The 22,222-nt window shown below is 35.8% G+C and overlaps 1 protein-coding gene across 4 annotated transcripts; it reads right to left on the bottom strand.

The window, feature by feature from the left end:
* Positions 1-1,644: 1,644 nt before the first annotated feature.
* Positions 1,645-21,292, bottom strand: eif2s3 (eukaryotic translation initiation factor 2, subunit 3 gamma). 4 transcript variants are annotated; one of them, XM_073940036.1, is made up of 13 exons: positions 20,965-21,292; positions 20,802-20,870; positions 19,564-19,627; positions 19,346-19,473; positions 18,941-19,062; positions 16,224-16,318; positions 15,965-16,123; positions 12,082-12,216; positions 11,906-12,000; positions 11,622-11,766; positions 9,567-9,736; positions 5,482-5,654; positions 1,647-2,005 (listed from the first exon to the last, which is right to left on the bottom strand). In XM_073940036.1, exons 2-13 carry the CDS (start codon positions 20,868-20,870, stop codon positions 1,942-1,944), a joined length of 1,419 nt encoding a protein of 472 aa, XP_073796137.1. In that variant the 5' UTR covers positions 20,965-21,292; the 3' UTR covers positions 1,647-1,941. The 4 variants fall into 4 exon arrangements, 3 of the variants coding, with proteins under 3 accessions (NP_997876.2, XP_073796137.1, XP_073796136.1); XM_073940035.1 differs by having other exon boundaries at positions 21,218-21,292; NM_212711.3 differs by having other exon boundaries at positions 1,645-2,005; positions 20,802-21,169.
* Positions 21,293-22,222: the final 930 nt, after the last annotated feature.

Genomic DNA, 22,222 nt, shown 5'->3' with positions numbered 1-22,222 from the left:
CATTAGTTAATGTTAATTTATTTACTAACATTATGAACAATACTTGTAATGCATATATTAATCATAGTTCAACATGTTCTAATGCATTAACAACCAAAATCCTGCTTGTCAACATTAGTTAATTCAACGTGAGTTAACATTAACAATGAACAACTGTATTTATATCATCAAACATGAACATATACTGTGATAAATGTATTGTTCATTGTTTGTTCTTGTTAGTAAATACATGAACTAATATGAATGAATACATCCTTATTGTAAAGGGTTACCTAGTTTTCAAATACTCTTTGGATAAACTTAAAGGCAGTGTGGAGGTAATTTTTCATTATTGTTAATTTCATTAATACATTATTAAGACAACTGCCACTCATTCAAAAGCCTTATAGTCTTTCTTTAATGCACAGACCATATTTTATCAGTCTTTTCAGTATGCACTGACAAGTTTTACAGTTAATCCCAGTTGTAAGAGCAACAAATATTAACTTGACTTCTGGTTGATCATTTGGAAAAGTGGCAGAAAATAGATTTTTCAGATGAATCAACTGCATCCCAATCATCACAAATAATGCAAAAGACTTCTTGAAAACTGCATGGACCCAACATTCTCACAGAAATCAGTCAAGTTTGATGAAGGAAAAAATCATGATTTGGAGTTACATTTAGTATGGGGGTGTACAAAAGATCTGCAGAGTGGCAACATCAATAGCCTGAAGTATCAAGACATTGGTGCTGCCCATGACATTATAAACCACAGGAAAGGGCAAAAGCTTCAGCAGGATAGCGCTCCTTAGACTTCAGCCTCCACATCAAAGTTCCTAAAGGCAAAGAAGGTCAAGGTGCTCCAGGATTAACCAGCCCAGTCACCAGATATCAACATTATTGAGCATTTCTGGGGTAAGATTGAGGAGGCACTGAAGATGAATCCAAAAAATTTATGAACTCTGGGAGTCCAGCAAGAACGATTTCTTTGTCATTCCAGATGACTTTATTAATAAGTTATTTGTCATTGCAGAAATGTATAGATGCAGTCCTCCGAGCTCATGGGAGTCATACACTACATTCGTTCTTTTTTCACTGCACCATGACTTTATATTCTATACTGTACATTATTTTTGTTAAGTGACAAGACTTGTGTCTAAGCAAAGTCAGACCTCACTGTCTTAATTGAATAATTAAAAATTAAGGCATGATCATATTTTATTTTGGTAAAATAAGCGTAAATCTAGTGGCCTTTGCCTTTCAAATAAGCTGCTTCTGATAATGATCAACTTAAGTCAAGTTACTTGCTGTTCCTAAAACTTAAATAGGTGACAAGACTTCTGTCAGGTAGTGTACAGCAGCGTTTGATCAAGAAATTTCTTCAGGAACAAAAAAAAAATTATAACAAAAATCAACAGTACAGTCTTGAATGAGTATCCCTACACTATTAATAAACCTTCATGTCACATTAAAAATTCACGAGTCATGTTTACAACACGGTTTGGCCAAGGTATGTTTACCCCCTTTTTAAAGATCAAGTACACAATTTAACTGCAATAAAAATAGCTTAACATCATTGCACACACTGAAGAATTATATTCTAATAACATCCTGCTGTTGTGTGAAATGAAGCACCATTCACAGACAAAAAGCACAATAATTGGTTTGATCCAAAAGGTTTTTTATTTGTCATCACTGAAAGATGTTGACAATTTCTTCGCCAAGCCAAGGAATAATGTTTTCATTGCATTTCTCATATAAATGACACCAATCTTTCCTCTGAGTATGGCGAACATCTTAAAATACAGGGCCAGTGCGTTCCCCTCAAAAAGAGCTCTTCCCTTCACTCTGCGCTGATGGCGAAACGCGCTGGCCTGTGCTCAAGTGTGTGTGAAAATGGTTTAATAATTATGTCCGGTAGAGAGACAGTGCCAGCCACTGACAGGTTGTGGTCACTCCTCAATCATCGTCGACTGTTGGTGTGATGGTTACACCTCTCCTGATCTGCCCCCATCCGATCAAACTAAAAAAAAAGAGAGAAAGAAGTCACCATCACTGTTTTAAACTGCACTAAAGTCTTAAGAAAGCATAAAATTCGACATCGCTAGACTTTTGCCACATTCGCTTAATTTTGCAATCATGTTAATCCATTATTAACCTGCTTTATTCCTTTACTGAAGTATGAATGTGTGAAATGTGACAGGAATATTTAAGAGGATTAGTTTAGTTCAAAGCTTTATTAATCCCCTTAGGGCAATGGTGGTGCTTCACATATAACAAGAATGACACACTTAACACAATGAACACCAACACTTCAAAAAAAAAAAAAACAGAAAAAAAATGTATGAATAATATTACCAATAATGATAATAAAGTAACGATAATCCATTGATTAACTACATTTATTACGTAACCGAATTACTTTAGGTGCAAAAGTAGATTTTTAACAATTTGTAAAACATCCTATTGTCCCTAGATGTCACCCAAGGGGCATCCGCGCTCAAAATATTTGTTTAAAATTCCCAAGAAAACAAAACTATTCATATGTTTTTGTTAGCTCACATTGCTAGCTTTGTGGTGAACAATTCATCTGTGCATGTCATTAGGAAAAAAAAAAGTTAAACTTTATTTGAAATCTGAAAATGTACTTTTTAAAAAATAAATAGTCAGAATATATACTTATACATCTTAGAAAATGGGGGTGGCTAACATGTTTAATCATGCCGCTCCAACTGTCAGTTTTGACAACAAACAGAAATGGTGAGCAGGAGTCTGTTTAGTTGTAATACCTCTACCCAAACCCTTTTCCCCATCTTTCTGAATGAAATGCCTACTTTACTACATCCATTCATCCTGCACTAGAAAAAAAACAAGCCACGCCCACAGTTTGCTCATTTAATATTCTGTTTCCCTAGGAACTGCATCACAAAACAAAACAAAACAAAAAATTTGTGGTAACAGCTTCAGGTTCATGGGGACTTTAAGGGGTGTGTGCTATCTCTTATTACTTCATGTGCCATCCTCAACACCTGCTGTTCGTAATAGGATGCAATACTTTGCAGGGGAACTCCCAAAATTTGAGCACAAATTAACACTGTCTTGAAGACGATTCATGTTTTTTATAGACAGTGAAGAAAACCAGCAAATAAGGAAAAAGGACAAATTACTTTCAACAGACTAAATATAAAAGGTCTTAAGAAGAACTCACTCAACATTAAATGGGTTGAGTTCCACAATAAAAAAAAAGTCTCTGATGAGCCTTAATAATGTATGCCTGTTTTGATTAAATTTCAGCTGTTATCAATAATCGTTACTAGGTATGTATAATCCTCCACAACCTCAAGCATTCAAGCATGAGCATTTATTTGGTTTTTGACACATTCAGATCTACTTTTGTTTTATTGCACCATGAGATAAAGTCATGCAAGACTGGTCCATGTTTCTGGTCTGGTGTAAGAAAGCAGGGATAAGAGCGCAGTGTCATCTGCAGATATAACCAGATAGCTATTTTCCAGCAGGGCTCGAAATTAACTTTTTTACTTGGTAGCACTGGTGCTCCCAACTTCAAATATTTAGGAGCACCAAAAATTTTTTAGGAGCACCACCAAAAATGAATGAGCACCGCTGCAAATTGTTTTTTAAGGGATTTATTGTATTTTAAAACAGCATCAATAGGACTGACAAAAACCAGAAACAACCATCTAACTAATGCTGCGAAGACATTGATATTTGTGTGCAATAATTCCAAAATGAATGTCTAATAATTAGGCCATAGAATATTAATGATGATGAAAATAATAATAGTAACAATGAATTACATTTCTCATTATGATACTGCCTTGTAAAATGAAGCATTGCAGTAAGAAATATTTATTTTGTACTGCTGTTTTTATATGCATGTCAATTTAATAAATAATATTTCTGCTACAAAACAAACAAAAGATTATATTAAATCATTCAATTCAATGATGAAAGCTGCAAAGTCATCAGTAGATAAAAAAAAAAATAATATACACCTCAAAAAAGAATAGACAAAAGAAAGTAAATAAAGTCTCACTTCTATCACTCTTTAAAAGTTTTGGTTTCAGTTTGTGTCAATTTAAATGTTCAGTCTGAGCTGATCTTCATTTTTCTGTGTTAGTGGAAAAGCTAGCGAGTCAGCCGATTTATGAGCAGGCAGAGCAGGATTCTTGCGATGAAAACCGGCGCAATACCGCTCTTTGTTATGAGCCGCAGTTTCAGTGTAAACTTGGTAAAGGCGAGCTTCTTTGGCGATGATATGTACAGTATTAGATTTGACTTTTAGTGGACATTTGTGCTGAACACGCAGTGAATGCAAAGCATGGAGATTCGGGCGCCTTCTCCAAGAAGCGCGTACTCGATTGATCTCAGCTGGTGGATCATTATTCACCACGTGACGTGTCATGATCGCTCTCATCTGCGCCTCAACTTTAGGTGGGGTTTGCAAACCTGTGTGCTTTAAGTTTTTACTCTTCAGCCGTTTGCATTTCCCGTGGTCATCAAGCTCCTTCCCTGTCATCTGACAGCGGAATACCTTGAGGGATTGACAGCTAATATAAACCAATATAGCGGCAGGGAAGAGCGATTCAGCACGTTTTTACAAAAAAATCAAAACAGGTCGCACTACAACCATTATCTGCAGTCGCACTAATGCGCCCAAATATATTATGCGGTCGCATAGATTAATTTTCGGGCGCATATGCGACCAAAATGGTCGCAATTTCGAGCCCTGTCCAGTGTACTCTGACAATCATTTGTATATACAGTGGTATTGTACATTACGTTCTAAAAATAGCCCGCAATAGGTGAAATTTACGAAGTAGTAGTTTTATTTTTTACAATGATTAGATACAATTTCTTAGACAGGCATTAACATTTTCACACTTTTCTCTCTTGTTTAAAACTCAAACACAGTAAATTATACACTTACTTTATAATCATACTTACTGTTACTTTTACACACACACACACACACACACACACACACACACACCTGGTGGTTTTTCTTTTACAGATATACCTGTACATCTATAAATGCAAAAAATGTTGAAAACGTGCCATAGACGTAAACATTTTTCAAAACGAAAGACTTCCATGTTTGGCTACTTTTTTGTCATGTAAACATAGCCTTGGATGATTTCTCCATTCAAAGATTTATAAAAATGTGTTCTCATCTCAAGCAACAAAAATAGAATATGGTAAATTTCTGCATCTTGAGAGAATTACATAGCTGTCGTTTAAGTTTTAATGAATTAATATGACAATAAACATAAATACTTCTAAATAATAAGTTAAATTCACAAATGATTACGTTTACCAAATAAACTGATTTATATATAAAGTCTTGCAAGCCCATTGCCAAGTAAATCTAAACAACAGATCATTTCAATAGTGATTTTTGTGGATTAGCAGCTGATTGGTGTGCATGTAAACTTGCTCGATGGATCATGAACTTATTTTGAATGAATCTTTGCTCACCGCCAATGTTTCTCCACTCTGCGACTCAAGGCGATCTTCTCCCCCACCTCTGTGCAAACAGGGTTTGTGAGCACAATCTTAGCCAGATCAGCTTTGACTGCACTCACACGGCCTCCTGTTGACAGCGAGCCAATGTTTACCATCAGCACCTCATTCTTCGACAGCTTCTGAACCTGTGGGCCAAATCAAATCAAAGAAAACTGTAACCGCTTTCAAAAAAAAGTGCAAGGGTACATTAAAAACTGACTACACAGCTCCCACTCTTAGCCAAATATAAACTTTTCCCTGACTTTCATTCATGTCAAAAAAGCTGAATTAGAATTACCATTAATAAATCAAAAAATATGGTTGTTCTTTGCATAATTTTAAAATAGTTCAGGCTTGAATGACATTTTTCATTAATTTAATAGCCGTAATAAGAGAAGCAATGGGTAATTTACCTCTGATTTTGAAAAGAAATTATAATGCAGGAAGACTACATACAAAGTCAAACAGTCATCGCATATACACAAATGTAAGCGAATTTCCTCTGGACGGCACAAATGACATAGAATTAGCCTCAAACACATTCTTTATGCAAGTTCAAATAAATAAACTTGAGAGGAAAATGCAAATCTCTTGAAATGGTCATTTCTCTGGTATGTGTGCCTCAGTTGATGTCTTGACTCACATAAGCAAGAGAATGAAAACAAAGGAACCGCCATGGTCGACCAGAGCTCAAACAAACATCGTTGTCTTGATGTACAGCCACAAAGCCAAAAAGAACAAAATCTACTTTGTCCTGTTGTTGTTTTACGAGCCTGTTAAAAGGTCGAGCGGTTTCACTTTCTCTAGAGAGCTCGCCACGCGTCTATATTTGAAAAACTTTGAGCTCATATTAATAACGTGCGCGTGATTATTGAAGTGCTTCTGACATCCGATCCTTTCAGAAAGGGACAAACGCGAAAGTGAAGCGCGAAAAAACAAAGGAGAAGGAAAACCAGCAGCAAATCATGCTTTCTGCAACCTAAAACATGAACAAAATGCTGTGTCTATCATCGCCTTTTGGACTATTATAAACTCAGAATGACGAAATTACTTTATAACATAAGGTTACAAATGCTGGTGAAGATTAAAGACACAGATGAGAAGTTTGAACCTGTGGAAATATAAATTTATATCATCTAATTTCAAATTAACAATAATCTACGTATAACTAAAAAGTTATATTCTCTGGTTTTTAATTATATAATTTCATTAACATTCCAGCTAGGAGGGACATTAACCTTTATCTTTCTGACAACAGGCTAAGCCAAAGTAATGCAAATTGTCAGTTTCACAGCATGGGGTGTCTATTGTTTTCTCTTTTCGATCAAATGGTCAGGCGGTTTCTGTCTCCAGAACTTGATGAGATTAGACCTGAGAAGCAGTTTACCCTGCCGACCACAACCCTTAATTTGCATCCTTTGTTTAGCTATATCCCCTCCTCCTAAGAACACAATATAGCCATGAAATCTTTGTCTTAATTCAGACTAATTCAGACTTGTGTGAGACTTGTGAGAGACTAGTGAAAGAACTTGCAGACTGCGGACCTCTAGTAGGCTCTTGCAGACACGGACATCTTAAAGACGCTGTATGACTGCAGATTAACCAACACGTCTCAATAAAGGAATTCTGCTTGTTTCGAGTCTCCTGGACTGGGTTCTCTCTCTTCTCTTTTCATTCATTTATTTTTTTTTACAACAAACCGATTGGGCTTGTTGCATGTTGTTTTTGAAACCAGCATCTGTTTTGTGAGAAGTGCTTTCTCATATGATATGTGAATGACCATGACGGAATTTTCTTGAGTAAAAAAGATGTTGTCTGAAACTTTTAGTACCCTTTTGGCAGTGGAAACGCAAGCCTGATAAAGGTGACCCATACCGACCGGTACCGTACTGTACAGTTTCACTCAGTGAAAACGGGCCATTAGTGACTGACAGCTGACGAGAAGGAAAGGTAAAAAAATGGTGCTTATAGTCAAAAACAGCCTAACCTTTACAATAGGTCAAAGTAGGAAATAGAGAAATATTGAAACTACATGATACAGTATAGAAAAACTACATTTTGATGAATGGAAACTAAAATTTGAAGTCAAAAATCTCTTATGATCCATGACTTTTAATGTCTATAAGATTCCAAAAAATTCCATGACCCTTGGGAACCCTGCATATCCACGAAAAAAATGTTTAATTATGAAGTAAATAATCTATTGTATAAAATCTACACTATATTTCTTCCCATATCATAGAATATCACACAAATAAGCTATTAGAAATATAACACACAACCAAAAAGTAATGGCACCTTGGGTATACATTATCTAATAACCGAACAGCAAGAGGTCAACTAACTTCTGCCTAAACTACTTTTACCACACCTCAAGACATTGTTTAGATTAGGGCTGAACAATGTGTTGCTTGAGGATTGATATCGCAATGTGTTTATCGTCAATAGTCACATCACATGATTAGCTTTTTATTAAAGATTAAAATATACAGATATTTTTAAATATTACGACGACCATGTTATTTTACAATTGACTGTTCAATTTCTTCACTTGAACACTGCCCAGAAAACAATTACTTATTTTTGCTGTCGTATTAATATGTGCTTATAATTTATTAAATAATTATGCTGATGCACTGCATAAAAAAAAGACTTCATCATCCCAGTCAATCTAAATTAATGAAATCTTTTTAAATAGAGCCATTCAAATCAACCAGTTGAAATTATATTTATATCGCAGCAAAACAAAATACTGCAATGTTAGATTTTTTCAATAACATGCGGCCATAGTTCAGGTGCTGTATTTCAAGGCATTTGTCAGGTTTTTGACCTAAAACATCTCCTCTGTGATCTTAAACCCTTCTGTTTTGTTTTGTTATATGGAAGTGTCATGCAGTTAGGATTTGTTAAGAACTGCTTTAACCATATATAACAGCATGCCTTAACATGTTCATCATCCAATCAGAATCAAGCATCCAACAGCACTGTAGAATAATGAAATTTGCTAAAAGATGCAAATCTACGGAAAAGTTCTGAAACGGGGTGCCCAACAAAAAATATGCAAACCACATCCGAGTTTGTTGTTAAGTTTTGAAGCCAAGATGTGCTCAAGTTTTTCTGAGGGACAGAATGCCATTATATTATACTGCATGAATACATGTTCTCCCCGTGTTCGTGTGGGTTTCCTCCGGGTGCTCCGGTTTCCCCCACAAGTCCAAAGACATGCGGTACAGGTGAATTGGGTTAGCTATAATTGTCTGTAGTGTATGTGTGTGAATGAGTGTGTATGGGTGTTTCCCAGTGATGGGTTGTAGCCTGAAGGGCATCCGCTGCATAAAACATATGCTGGATAAGTTAGCGGTTCTTTCCGCTGTGGCAACCCCAGATTAATAAAGGGACTAAGTTGAAAAGTAAATGAATGAATAAGCAAGATTCCAGCAAGATTTTCCTATGGCGGTTCAATCTTCTGGCTTTGGACGTTATTTGTGCACCCCTCTATTTAACTGTAGTTTAATCACAAATGAAAAGCAAATCTCAGAACAGCTCGTTATAAAAGAATAGTGAACCATCCTCATGTATTGATGCATAAATGATGAAACCAGCATGTCTACTAGCGTTTTCTTTACTACATATGAAAAACATCACTTATACACACAGAGACACTCATCTCTGCTATGTGAGCTGTTAAAATAATAAATAGAGGAAAAATGCTAAGACTGTGTTTTCTTTATCAGTATAAATTCTCAAATAGATATAATATAATAGATATAATGCTGATAATTTTATCCAGGACTCACTGAAAGAAGAGAGAGTAATATCTCAGTGTGATTTCCTGTTTAAGTAAAGAAATATAAAAAAAATAAATCATCATCATCATCATCATCCAACTTTGACCTGACAGTTTCATTTTTCATAAGGTCTTTTCGTATGCAAAATCGTGTTTTAAAACAATCCTGTTTCTCAATTTGCATCATGCTCCTGATGTTTATAAAAATGTAATTTATAATGTAGGATTTTGTGTAACAACAACAACAACAACAAAAAATGGAGATAATAACCTTGGCTGCTTTCTTGTCCCCTTCAGTGCGCACACCTAGCAGTCTTCTCAAGAGGAAGTAGGAGATCTCCAGCTCTGTAAAGATCTCAGGAAGAGCCCCCACTGCACCGAGGACCTGACCCACCATTCGATCCGCTCTGCACAGTGTAGGGTCAATCTTGGTGCCAACACCTGCAACCCAACGTGCATGGCAAATACTAAATCAATCATGTACTTCATTATTTTGCATAAAAAACTGAATAAATGGCGCAAATGTACAAATTAAAGATACTCTTGAATTAAAACAACAGATCCCCATGAAGCTATTAGTTTTAAGCTTTAAATCATCTGGTGTCTGAGAACAGAGAACATTACACAGTGACTCTGATAATATCAAAAATAAGCTATATGCACAGCAAGTGTTTTTCAGTCACAGATAAACTTCCAATTTTATAAGGTTCCTTTTATAGCATTGATGATGTAATTTAATTAAAAAATAGTCCATTTTATAGACTTAAGCATTAATTTCGTTGTTCAAGTGTAAAAGGAGATGAAAGATTGTTTAAACGAAAGTGCCTTCAGGAGCAGCAAGTGAGTGCAAAAAATCTGTTAAAAATTCTGTCACTGTGTTTATTATATTTTAAAGTTTTGGCGTTTACAATGGAATTTAATGCAGTGCTTTTTATCTGGTCTGAGACCCACTTCATAAATCGCATCTCAACCAGGCAGTGAAGATCATTGATTTTTATAGAAACCAGATCTTAATTGTGCAATTTTATAATGGAATGACAGTTCACCGGAAATGTTTGAGCTGGCTTAAGGCTGGTTCATACGTCTGTGTTGAGTGATCGCTGTGATCCACAGCACCTCTGCATGCTGTTTGTGTTGCTCTGCAATAACACTTCTAGAACTCTTGATGGCATTGGGAATTTTATGTTCCTCTGTTTCGAGTTTCTTTTTCTCCCCAGAATGCTACCTTAATATACCAGTAGCTACATCTCGCTTATTTAGAGGAGGGAACTGGCGGACGTGCAACAACTTTAATCATAAGGTAAACACAAAACAAAAGTTTCAATATGGAGCTCCTGCACAGGACTTAACATTTGTAAACACTCGCTGCTCAACTGCGGCTCTCAGCACCGCGCACACTCTTCAACGCTACCAAACAGACCAATCAGTCGTTGTTGCGACATGTAGTTACATTTTTTTTGAGAGGTTAGCATCAGCCACGGTGAGGGGTTTGTGACCTTACAAAAGATGTGCTGGACCATACACGTGTGCTCAAGGCAAAAGTATGAACCAGCCTTTACTGAAAATTAAGTCCCCGCGCATACACCCCACTGGAGAAAAAAATGGGACAATTATTTTAATTAATTTCATGATAACTTTAAGTTGTAAGGATAAACTGCTTATGCTTGTGTTCTAGTACCCATCTTTTAGCTTATTTTATGCTGAATAATTTTGGATAAAAATATAATATTGAACATAAATTAGATTAGTTAAATGGCGGATGACAAAAAAAAAAAAAAAAAACTTGCACTCAAGAGAAGATCTGGATACAGGAGTTTCATAGTGGATGTATGGCCAACAACAACAAAAAAGCATTGTTGAAGTCAGCTCCAACAAAGGGATATCCTATCATTTGCAATATAATGATAAAAATGCTCCGTACAATAAGACTTAATATTCTTGCAGCACTAAAAGTACTGCCTACAACTGGCCTCTCTAATTACTCCAGGAGCATGTGTGCAATACAGTTGTGTGTGTGTGTGTGTGAGCCTGTAACAAATAAAGAAAGTGATATACTTTCATTTTAAATTAACTTTATAACATAAGTCAATTAATCATTACATATTTTTTGCAAAAGCTAATTTTGTAGGAGATTCATCCTGCAAGATCGCATAAGGTTCAGTGTTAAACCTAAAATCTGAACGTAAGCGGTCACAATAGAGATACTTTCAGGTTAATTTAGTCATTTGTAATGGAATCACTGAGAACATGTTAATATGATGTGGAAAAAGGGAACTCTCTTTACAAGCACAATTACATAATTCCAGCAACATTAAAGTTTGCATACCAATAAGGCCACCAGGAGCAGCATACTGAAGGTCATTGTGTTCGGCAAAAAGTGAGACGATTTTGGAGAAGATGGGTTTGCACATTAATTTCCCTTCATGGTCCTTTGAAACGATACCTGGTCTGACCTCAAGCTCCTGTCCGACCTTGAACCAAAATAAATACAGAGGAAAACAACATTAAAAGAGGAACAGTAGAGCAGAAGGCTGGCCTGACAATAAACCTGTTCAGTTATTGTGGAACAGAAATGGAGCTTTTACTGCCTCAAACTAGTCAGAGTTATACCTTCAGGACACCTTTGAGGATACTTCCTCCAGCTACACCACCTTTCAGATCATCTACTTCACAGCCAGGCTTATTGACATCAAACGACCTGATTACTGTGGGGAAAACACAATCATTCATCTAAACTTTTATAATAAGCCCTCTTCAGTGCCATTCAAATGAAAGCAGTCTCATACCAATAAGTCGAGGCTCAGAGGTGAAGTCGCGGACAGGCACGGGGATCTTATTTACAATGTACTCGCAAACAACTTCGATGTTGTACTTGAGCTGGGCTGAGATCGGGATAATTGGAGCTCCCTCTGCTACTGTACCTGTAGGAAGATGAACGAGAAAGAAATCACCTCATTTTGGAATGCTTTAGAAGTTTGTATAACCCAGAAAAGCAAATCAGCTGCCCTTTACACTGTTTTTTTTGTTTCATACCTATTGACCTTATTCTTCGTGTACAAATGGGCGCAGCCTTTTGAATCTTTTCGGCTTGAGACTTTCGGTCTTATTCAGTTCTATTCATTTTTAGACGTTAAAAACAGCTCTTTGCGCTGCCTAATGTTGCAAACTAACATTTTCTTATTATATTATTCTGCTTTTTCTGTATTGTCATGCACACACTTGTTGTTGAGCAAGAAATTTGACCGTTTTTTGCTGTTTTTTATTCCTAGTCATTTCTCCCATAGGCAAATGAATCGGAAGTTCTAAAACAAATAGCAAAAACGAGCGCACTTCGGTATTGAAGAATAGGGTAAATAGATTAATCATTTTGTTTCGAAACAGATTAAAATTACTACTATGCTATGTTTTGTTCTTGTTGTGGTTCATTTTCATTGAGCAAAGTTTCTAAATGGACCAAAATAGTTCAAACTAGTCACATGCGAGTAAACAGAGCGCAATTGCAGTGTTCACATGCCCAAATGAACTGAGGGGGGCAAATGCACCAGGATTCGAAATAAACATCTAGGTGTGAAAACACCCTAAAACAAGTTTTTTTTAAAGGTTGTTCATTGCATTCACACAGCATTGCTTTGAAAACTCTCAACACAATGTTTTAGTTTGAAAATGCTGGCATTTTGTCTCAGTATAGATAGACTTAAATGCTGGTTTTGCAACCAGAGGCACAGCATTGGGCTTTTATATTAGCACATTCAGGCATTCTCCTTGATAATATAATTTCAGAAAAGCATTCTTTGCATTGCTAAATAGGAAAATCATATTAGCAGGCAATGACTATCAAAGTACAACTTTGTTAACAGTCAATTAAACAGTCCTTTTTTTGAAGTCATATTTACAAGCAATTTTCGACAGAATATTTAAAGTAGCCTAGTAAACAATATAGGAAGCGTGTCACAAGTTGTCACTGTTCAAAAATGAATGAATGTGCGAAAATAAAACCAACTTCCCCTCAAAAGCCATGGCTTTCCAAAATAGTTCTCTGATTGGTGTTCTGGACTATTGCATATTGATCCCTGATTCATCAAGCCCTTTTCATATAACCTTTAACGCTACACAGCAAGTATGGATGCCAGCAAAACATCTGCATGTCCATTAGGCATCAAGTAACACATCATGTATTGTAGGCTGTATAGTGTGCACTGAGATCATCTTCTGTAAGGCAGTAAAAACAGCAGCTTGGACGAGAAATGTTTTCATTCTAAAATAAATGTTTTAAAATAATTGTACAATAGTTTAAACTGTACTTTAGAGCAGTGGTTCTCAACCACTGAGCCGCAGACTGGTATTTTATTTTGAAAAATGACCGCATTCTCTCACTTAGGTCTCTGTCACTTGAGCACCCAAATTTAACCCACAAGCAGCAAAATGAGTAAGAAACAGACATCTTTTTGGAAAGTTTCTTTGCTAAGGGGAAAATGCCCAGTGAAGGACCCACGAACTGCCAAGGAATAGATCCGCAACCCATGCGTCAACAAATCAGGTGAATCCAACATGTCTGTGCAAGATAGTCAAATGCTGGAGATCGCAAATGACATATCGTGTATTTTGAGGAGTTTGTTATTTCCAAAGGAAGCACACGGCGTGATGCGCTCGCGCCTTCCTGACCCATCAAGTTGAATGAATGTGCAAGCGCACTGCGGGTCACATGACAAGAACTGATTAATCAGTTTCATGTTTTATATAAAATATACACATTTCGGTAGACTAATTATCTCAGACAAACACAGAACAATTTTCTCCATAAATAAAACTTGTACGAGTGACACATGTTTTGTCAGCTTGTTCCTCTTAGAAAACGTTGATGGTCACCTAGCCACCCACAAAGCGTTGACCAGTCCGCGGTGATAAAAAGGTTGAGGACCACTGCCTTAGAGGACACATAAGCTAAAAACAAGGTAATAGAAATGACTATATTAAGCCAAAAGCTTGATTTTTTTTATTATTATTATTATTACTACACTTTGGAATAAAACATGTAAGAACCTACTAAAGACAACAAAAACAGTATTTTATCACTAAAAGCGGAAAAAGCAGCTAAAAGTAGCTGAAACTTCATAAGTATTAAAAAATACAATGGCATGTAAACATAAAAAAAATACAATTTAGCATCAAAACTTTGAAATACACATTTAGAATTAAAAATATCTAATAAACACAAAATCCACAAACAAAACTGTGCATTGCTAACTATATATAAATGCATTATTAGTTCTCTGCAAAAGAACACAGAAATAGTTCTGTGTTGACAGCACTGTACTACAGTTGAACATTTTTAAAGACTATTTAGAAGAACTGAATAAAACGTATCAAAAGTGACAGAAAGTCATTTATGTTACTATAAATCAAGCCCTTTTGACCATTGATAATTCACCATCTTTTCACCCTCAAGTGGTTCTAAATTTTAAGCAGGTAACACTGCAGCCCGGAGACCTCCAAGTGGTAGGGATTACACCTCAGGTAGGTTGGGTGACCTCCAAGTAACCACAGTTTGGAAAATTCAAGGTTTTAAAACCGTAAAAAAATTCTGCAATACCATCCCTAATGTATGTGTAACAATTTTTTATTGACATTTTTTGTTTTTTGTTGTTTTTTTGCAGTTTCTTCAGCAGAAAAAAGACATCTGAAGATGCTGTTTTAAATTGTAAAATAAAACTGTTTTTTAAACAAATGAAGACAGAAGTCAATAATTCATTCAGCCTAACACGTTTACTCTTCCAAAATATTTTAAATGTTTCTTAAAATAAAATGTGTTTAAAAGGGAAAAAAGTTTTTTTTTACCCAGACATTTAAAAAGAAGCATTTCAGAGCAGAAATCATAATACCGTGAAACTGTGATATTTTTATCCAAGGATATCATACCGTCAGAATCTTATACCGGCCCATGTCTTGTGAAAAGGACTTAAACCACAAGTAGGTTGGGTTTAGGTGGTGTAGGTGAAGTAGATATTAATAAAATACATCATGTTACTGTGAGGTTGGGTTTAGGGTTGGGGTAGGTGTAGACATTCATAAAGCATAATATTGGACTCATTAAATAAAATGCCATTAAACAAAAACATAAACTACAGGTTTGTACAGCCTACTTGGAGCTTGAAAGCCCACCCACTTGGAGCTGGCACCACCCTTCATTTATACAGTTTATATGATTTTTTTCTTTATTTTTTGGCATTTATGTTGCTAAAAAAGGCATATGTTTCAAATAAATCAAGTGCTTTTGACCATATTTTTTTTTTATCAAGCTTATGGACTCAAACTCCAAAGGTACTGTGATTGTACACCAATTAAAGGCATAATTCACCTAAAAATGAAAACTTACTCACTTTTTTCAAACCCTCAAGTGGTTCTAAATTGAGTTTATTTTATTCTGTTAAACATTAAAAAAGGCTGGAAAGTGGAAGACATTAACTTCTATTGTAGGGGGGAAAAAATCACAGAAAAAAGAAACTTAACCAGGTTTAAAACAATTAAGAGGATTATTAAACGATGACAGAATTTACTTTTTTAAAGAAAACTATCTCCCTTTAAACCTCTATGCAGTAATACCATTATGGTTTCCCGTAACCATACCAGTAAATCTATATGTCAAATAAAACATTGAGCTAAAACTCTTACCCTGCACAAACGCCAGGATCTGTTCATACTGCTCTTTGGCCTGACTCTCTTTCACCAAGTCGATTTTATTCTGCAGAATCAGTATGTGCTTGAGCTTCATGATCTCAATGGCAGCCAAATGCTCTGACGTCTGAGGCTGAGGACATGATTCATTGCCAGCTGAAGAGAGAAAAAAATGATTATCATTAGCCACTTGTACAACAATAACACTTTGGCTTAACTTCAAAAGTACCCTACATGCTGCAAGGTAAATACCCACCGATTAGGAGCAGCGCAGCATCCATTACAGCAGCACCGTTTAACATGGTGGCCATCAAGATGTCGTGACCTGGGCAATCCACAAATGAGACATGTCTAAAAGAAAGAAAAAAAGAAAGAATCATGAAATGCACACTGGATCTCTGAAGCAATTACAACTGAATTACATAAAGGGTAAAGAATAAATCAGAATACTGCAATAGTTCAGCAAATATGAAGTTACCAGAAAGTTCAGGGTGTCAGGCTTTTACTTGACTTATCAAAATTTTCTCTGGCCCAACCAAAATTATATATTTCTTAGCCAAGTTTTAATATCAAAACAAGTCAAATACAGTCGTACACATACACTTTTTATTTAACATCAACTTATTACAATTTGCTCATTTTCTAAAATCAAAATTAAACTTAGTGTGATTTAGTCATTTTATAGGATCATGGCAAGCAGAGTTTAAGTCAGACACAGAATTCTGCACTTATTTTAAGTTTTACCTTGCAAATCAACTAGCAGCTATCACTCACGCATGATCATTGAGATTTTTGACAGTAAAAATTCCATGACATGTTTTTGGTGCTCTGGTATGAGCAGAGTAAAATATATATTTTCAATATTCATTAATCACCTCTGGTTCAACCTGCTACCCGAGTTCTCTCCGATAATGTAATAACCAGTGGGGTGGGGAAAACTGTTTGCCTGTTCAATAATTGTAGAGTTATTGAGTCTGCCACAATGAAGACATTTTTGTAGTAACATGAACAAAATATTTCAGGCCATTAAATATGAAGTCAAGGGTTTAAGACTTAAAGCCCTTTTATAAAGCAAACTTTAAGACATTATTACTTTTTAAAGACCTGTTGCTACTATGGAGTTACATTTCAGACAGAATGTAGCCCGTTTTGCGTTTAAAAACAGCTTCAAATAAAGCCAGAGCAGAACATTTGTGTCTCAGAGCAATGCTATCATTTTTAGTCCATGCTTCAATGATCCTTGCTAAATGAACCAGACACCTTGAGGAAATCATTTCAATGAATATTTTAAAAGGCACTCATTAAGACAAGGTTGCTCTGTCATCTACTGGCAATTGGATGTCAGACTGATTTAAAAAGCACCTTGGTTACCCCTTTTTCAGAATAAATATGAGTCTTTTGTGTCTCCAGATTGTGTCTGTAAAGTTTCAGTTCAAAACAATTATCAGATTTTTTATTATACCTTTTATAAGTTTCTGTTTTATAACTCTGAGCACCAGGTAGCGTTTTTTTGTACAGCGCCTTTAAGCCTGGTCTTCCTCGCCCACTGTTTCTATGTGCCTTTCAGCGTGCCTCATCTCCCCCCTCGGCTGCCTCAGACAACAGACAGACATAAAGGAAGAATATCTCACGTAACATTTGTGAGAAATACTACAGTAAGAACTTTTTCCAATGAGTATTTGATGCAGTTGTTGTAGAGTTGCAAGGACGAGTCAAAGACAATGACTCGTCGTTGCAACTAATACGTCAAGTTGCTGTCACTCTGAAAACCGCTCTAATTGGTCCACCGTTTTTATGTTGTTAAAAAAAAAATAAAAAAAAGACTGGGTGTGTTTATATCACCCCAATATGACGGTCTATACACTATACCTACACATACGTCTGTCAAAACAGCTTGAAGAGTAGATTTTTCACCATAGGTGCCCTTTAACAAATAACAGGCCCAAGCCAGCTAATGTACAGCACAAAAACAGACTCAGCAAAATGGTTTAATTATCATTATACAAAAAAAATATCTATTTTAAATTAACTAATTTACTTATCTTAAAATTTTTGTGTCTATTTTGTAACTAAAGCCCAGCAGTAGGGGTTGCACAGACTAGTCAGCTGGTCTGCTTTAATCCTCTGCCATGGCGCTTTTTGATTGACATCGACAGGGCATGACGTGCAGATCACATGGTTTTTGAGCTGAAATATATGAAAGGTGGGTTCACGGAATGAAACCCTTCTTAGATTATTGAAATTCATTTAAATGTTATTTTGAATGTTATTTAAATGTTATTTTATTATTTTGAAACTTTAAAGTGTAATTGTGAAAAAGGCCAGACATGAGCGAGATTGAATGATTGATGAAAAAGCATAAATTGGAGAAGCCGGAGGAAACCCACACGAACATGGGGAGAACATGCAAACTCCACACAAAAACGCCAGCTGGCCCAGCCAGGACTCGAACCAGTGACCTTTTTCCTGTGAGGCGACAGTGCTAACCATTGAGGCACTGTGCTGCCTTTATGCATTATTTTTGCAATAAAATATCTGCTTTTGCTACATTCTTAGTAAAACGTGCAGTGATCAATGTGTTTACTGCATTTATTTTGCAGCAAAATTAGCCCGTGCTAATGTTGAGTTGGTAACTAAATGAACAATGCTGAAAATTTATTCGTTTTCCACTAAATTTGTGATTGGTAAAGTTGCATTGTTTTTGCAACATGTTATGAGCTGCCAAACAGCATGTATATATATTTTTGCTGCAAATAAATAGCAAATCGTGGCATGATGCAAAACATTTGCATCTTGAGTTTTAGTGATTACATCATAAGTGACCAGTCGACATCAGAACATCATTGAAAAAGTATTTCAAACTTTTCTTTACACATAAGCATGTAGAAAAAAAAAACTTGGCTATAATAATATCAGGACCTTTACTCTCAACACTTTCTTAAATGTAATCTAATAACACACAAATAAACATACCGGACTAGTTTGAAGTTGCCTTTGGTGCCAGGAATGTCTGTAGGGAACTCATCAGGTGTGCTGCTGCCACAAGACCTGTAACACTCCGGCCGTGGACAACTTGGGTCGTCCAATTTATACACCTAAATACACAAGATCAATGTAAAAGATTCACATTTTCAAGAAAACATGACAACAATCTAAATAAATCAAACCCTGGGGAAAAAACACTTTTACCTTCAGAAGCAATGACATGTAACAGCCTCTCTTAGAGGTGAAAAAACAACAACAATTTTCCCTAAAAAGAGAAGCTGTAATTTGCTGTTGCAAGCTTAAATTGAGTCAAATAACTGCTATTTCTAGCTTCTGACTCAGAGTGTAGCTTGCAATATTTTTTATAGTTAGCTTTGTGAATGACATACACACCTTGGCATTAGCATAGCCCAACTTGATTGTAATGTTCCTCTCCAGCTCGTTTTTGAATCTGACAGTGTGAACTCCAGAGATGGCTTTCACCACTGTTGATTTTCCATGGGCTACATGACCAATAGTTCCTACAGACAAATCAATAGGTACAATTAATTAATATTTGGACATTGACTTGCTCTCCAACCAGAATCTAACAGAAAAAAAAGAAATCTTACCTATGTTTATTGTGGCTTGTCTGCTGATGATCTCTTGGGAGAGAGGAGTCAGTTTGCTCACATCCTACAAAGCAAAACCAATCTTTTAATACCAATCTTTAGTACAAATTAAAAAAAGAGAATTGCAAACTGCTTATCAGAAATATAAGTTAAGAGCTGCTGCTGCATATAAAACTGTGTGATGTGATCGATTCTGAATGAGAGAACAAAAACGACATAATTTTTACATAAATATAAATACATATTGATGTTCATGTACTTAGTAGAAATTAACTATTTATCAGACAAGGAGCTAAATAAGAAAGTAATTATTGTTCAGTAGCCTTGTAATAACCCCACGTAACACTCCAGAAAGTGCCCATTAAATAGTTAAAAGTTTTTTAAAAGAAAAACTAACTTTTGTGGAATTAGTAATTATCAGTTTACTTCTAAATGATTCTGGAAAAATTAGATCGATTATAGGTTCTGAATGTCAATTTCGTTTACTTTTCAACTAATCGCCCAGCCCTAGTTACTACTTTGCGGCGTATTTGGAGTGTCTGCAACAGAGAGTGCCCACTGCTGACCATACAACATTGTTTTCCTGACAAGATGTGCATGATAATGAAAGTTACAATTCAATTTCAATTATTCACTCAACCCTAGTTTAAAACTTGTAACAGCCTCTATGAAAGGGTAAAAATGTTTTACCCTAGAGAAGGGAAGCTGTTATTTGCTGTTGCAAGCTTAAATTGAATCAAATAATTGCTATTGCTAGCTTTTGACTCAGAGTGTAGCTTGCAATGATAAAAAAGGAATTCGCGGTTATACTGACAAACAATTTAAAAAGTGAATTACAGTAAAAATATAAATACTCCATCGTTTAACGATAACTATAAGATAAGGAGCTTGGCATAACGTTAATGAAACATCTAAGTACTGTCAACCACATCACACGAGACGTCAATGACGAATTGATTAGAAGTTAATTCAACCACATTTGTCGATAATTGGAACTATATTGAAAATAACAGCACGATATAAATGACAAACAACGTTTTAACGATATTTTCATATAATTTCTACACGGGGTCCTTCTCCATCCCCGAATGAATCATGTGGTGAGCTTTCACCGGTACTGCTAACCAGCACGCCTGCCTTCATCAGAGAGCACAAAACCGCTCTACTCGAACTGACGACGAAGACAGTACATCTAGATCATTTCATATTACCTAAATGAACACAAGATGCAGACTTACTAGTGTACTGAGATCTTGTTTATAAAGATGGGGCTGACCCAACGTTGTTCCAGACTCGTCGCCCGCCATCTTGAAAGAAAAGGAATGAGGGTATGACCACGCAAGCGCCTGACCGTTTTTTACAAATAAATATATGCGATTAAATAATATTCTGTGCAATTACATCGCAGTTTCGGTCATATGAAGTTAGATAAAGTTGTAATTCTTACTATTACACTGTATCAAACCATTAAATGAGACAAATAATTATAAACTCATATATTTAACGGCGTCCAGGAGGTAACGTATGGGATGATGCAATCCGATTCTAGAAAAGGACAGGAAATCCCAAGAAGAGAAGATAGACCGGAAATCGCATTCTAAACTATGGGTAACAAATAAAATGAAAGCAGCAACATACAAATATCACGATTTACCTAATTGTGATTAACGTCAGCAAACTTGAAAACACGTTGGGCTGATACTGATGAAACAAGGGTCCGTCTTATTATAATGACGTCAGAAGTTTTGTAGTTCTTATGTTATTCGTGAAACTCACAATCAGTGGTTGTTATTTGCGAAACGGCTGTTTGTTTAATGATTTATATGTTAAGAAATGTACTGTACAGTCTACAAATGCTGCAAACTACATCTTTCAGAAAAAAATGGCATTTGGTTTTTATGTGTGTCTAAACTGGATTTTATTCAAAAGTAATGCAGGCGGAGGCGGTTCATTCCGTTGTGGAGATTTTCCGTTGTAAGTAAATAAGCTACTAAGACGAAGGACAGTGAAGGAATAAATGATAATGCATCTGATTTTTGGTTTCCACATCAAAATAAATGTACGAAATTTGTGCAAAGAAACATATTGCTTGCAATTTTGCCACTAGTGTTTCAAATAATTTTAATGAAAATTCAATGTCAAAACATGGGTGAATAAATAATTTGAGTGAAAATTAAATGTCAAAACATGAGTGAATATCATCATTCAGTGAAGCAATTGCTTATGTAATATAGGCCTTCTTATTGTAATCTCTAACAATTAGTTATGAATGGGCAAAACATACTTATTTAGGGTCAAGAGCACTCACAAATTTTTGCCTATTTTGTCCAGTAAGTTTAATTAACCTCATTTTATTTGTGTTATGTTGTGCACAAATAGAGGAAGCATGAACACTTAAAAATTTTTAATTGGATTTGCTCTTTTTTTTAAGCTAATGATTGCAAATGGTTCTTAATGTATGGTTGCAAACAGTTTATATGGGCAGCATTTGAACAAACAAATTAATTTGAACATTACCAAATTTAGGCGAGGCATTGGTGCAGTAGGTAGTGCTGTCGCCTCACAGCAAGAAGGTCGCTGGTTCGAACTTCTGCTCAGTGGCCGTTTCTGTGTGGAGTTTGCATGTTCTCTCTGCCTTTGCGTGGGTTTCCTCTGGGTG

The sequence above is a fragment of the Danio rerio genome, chromosome 24 (assembly GCF_049306965.1).
Source record: "Danio rerio strain Tuebingen ecotype United States chromosome 24, GRCz12tu, whole genome shotgun sequence".
In the NCBI taxonomy this organism is placed as follows: domain Eukaryota; kingdom Metazoa; phylum Chordata; class Actinopteri; order Cypriniformes; family Danionidae; genus Danio; species Danio rerio.
The sequence above is the reverse complement of the archived record's forward strand: the minus strand, read 5'-3'. Positions and strand labels throughout refer to the sequence as shown.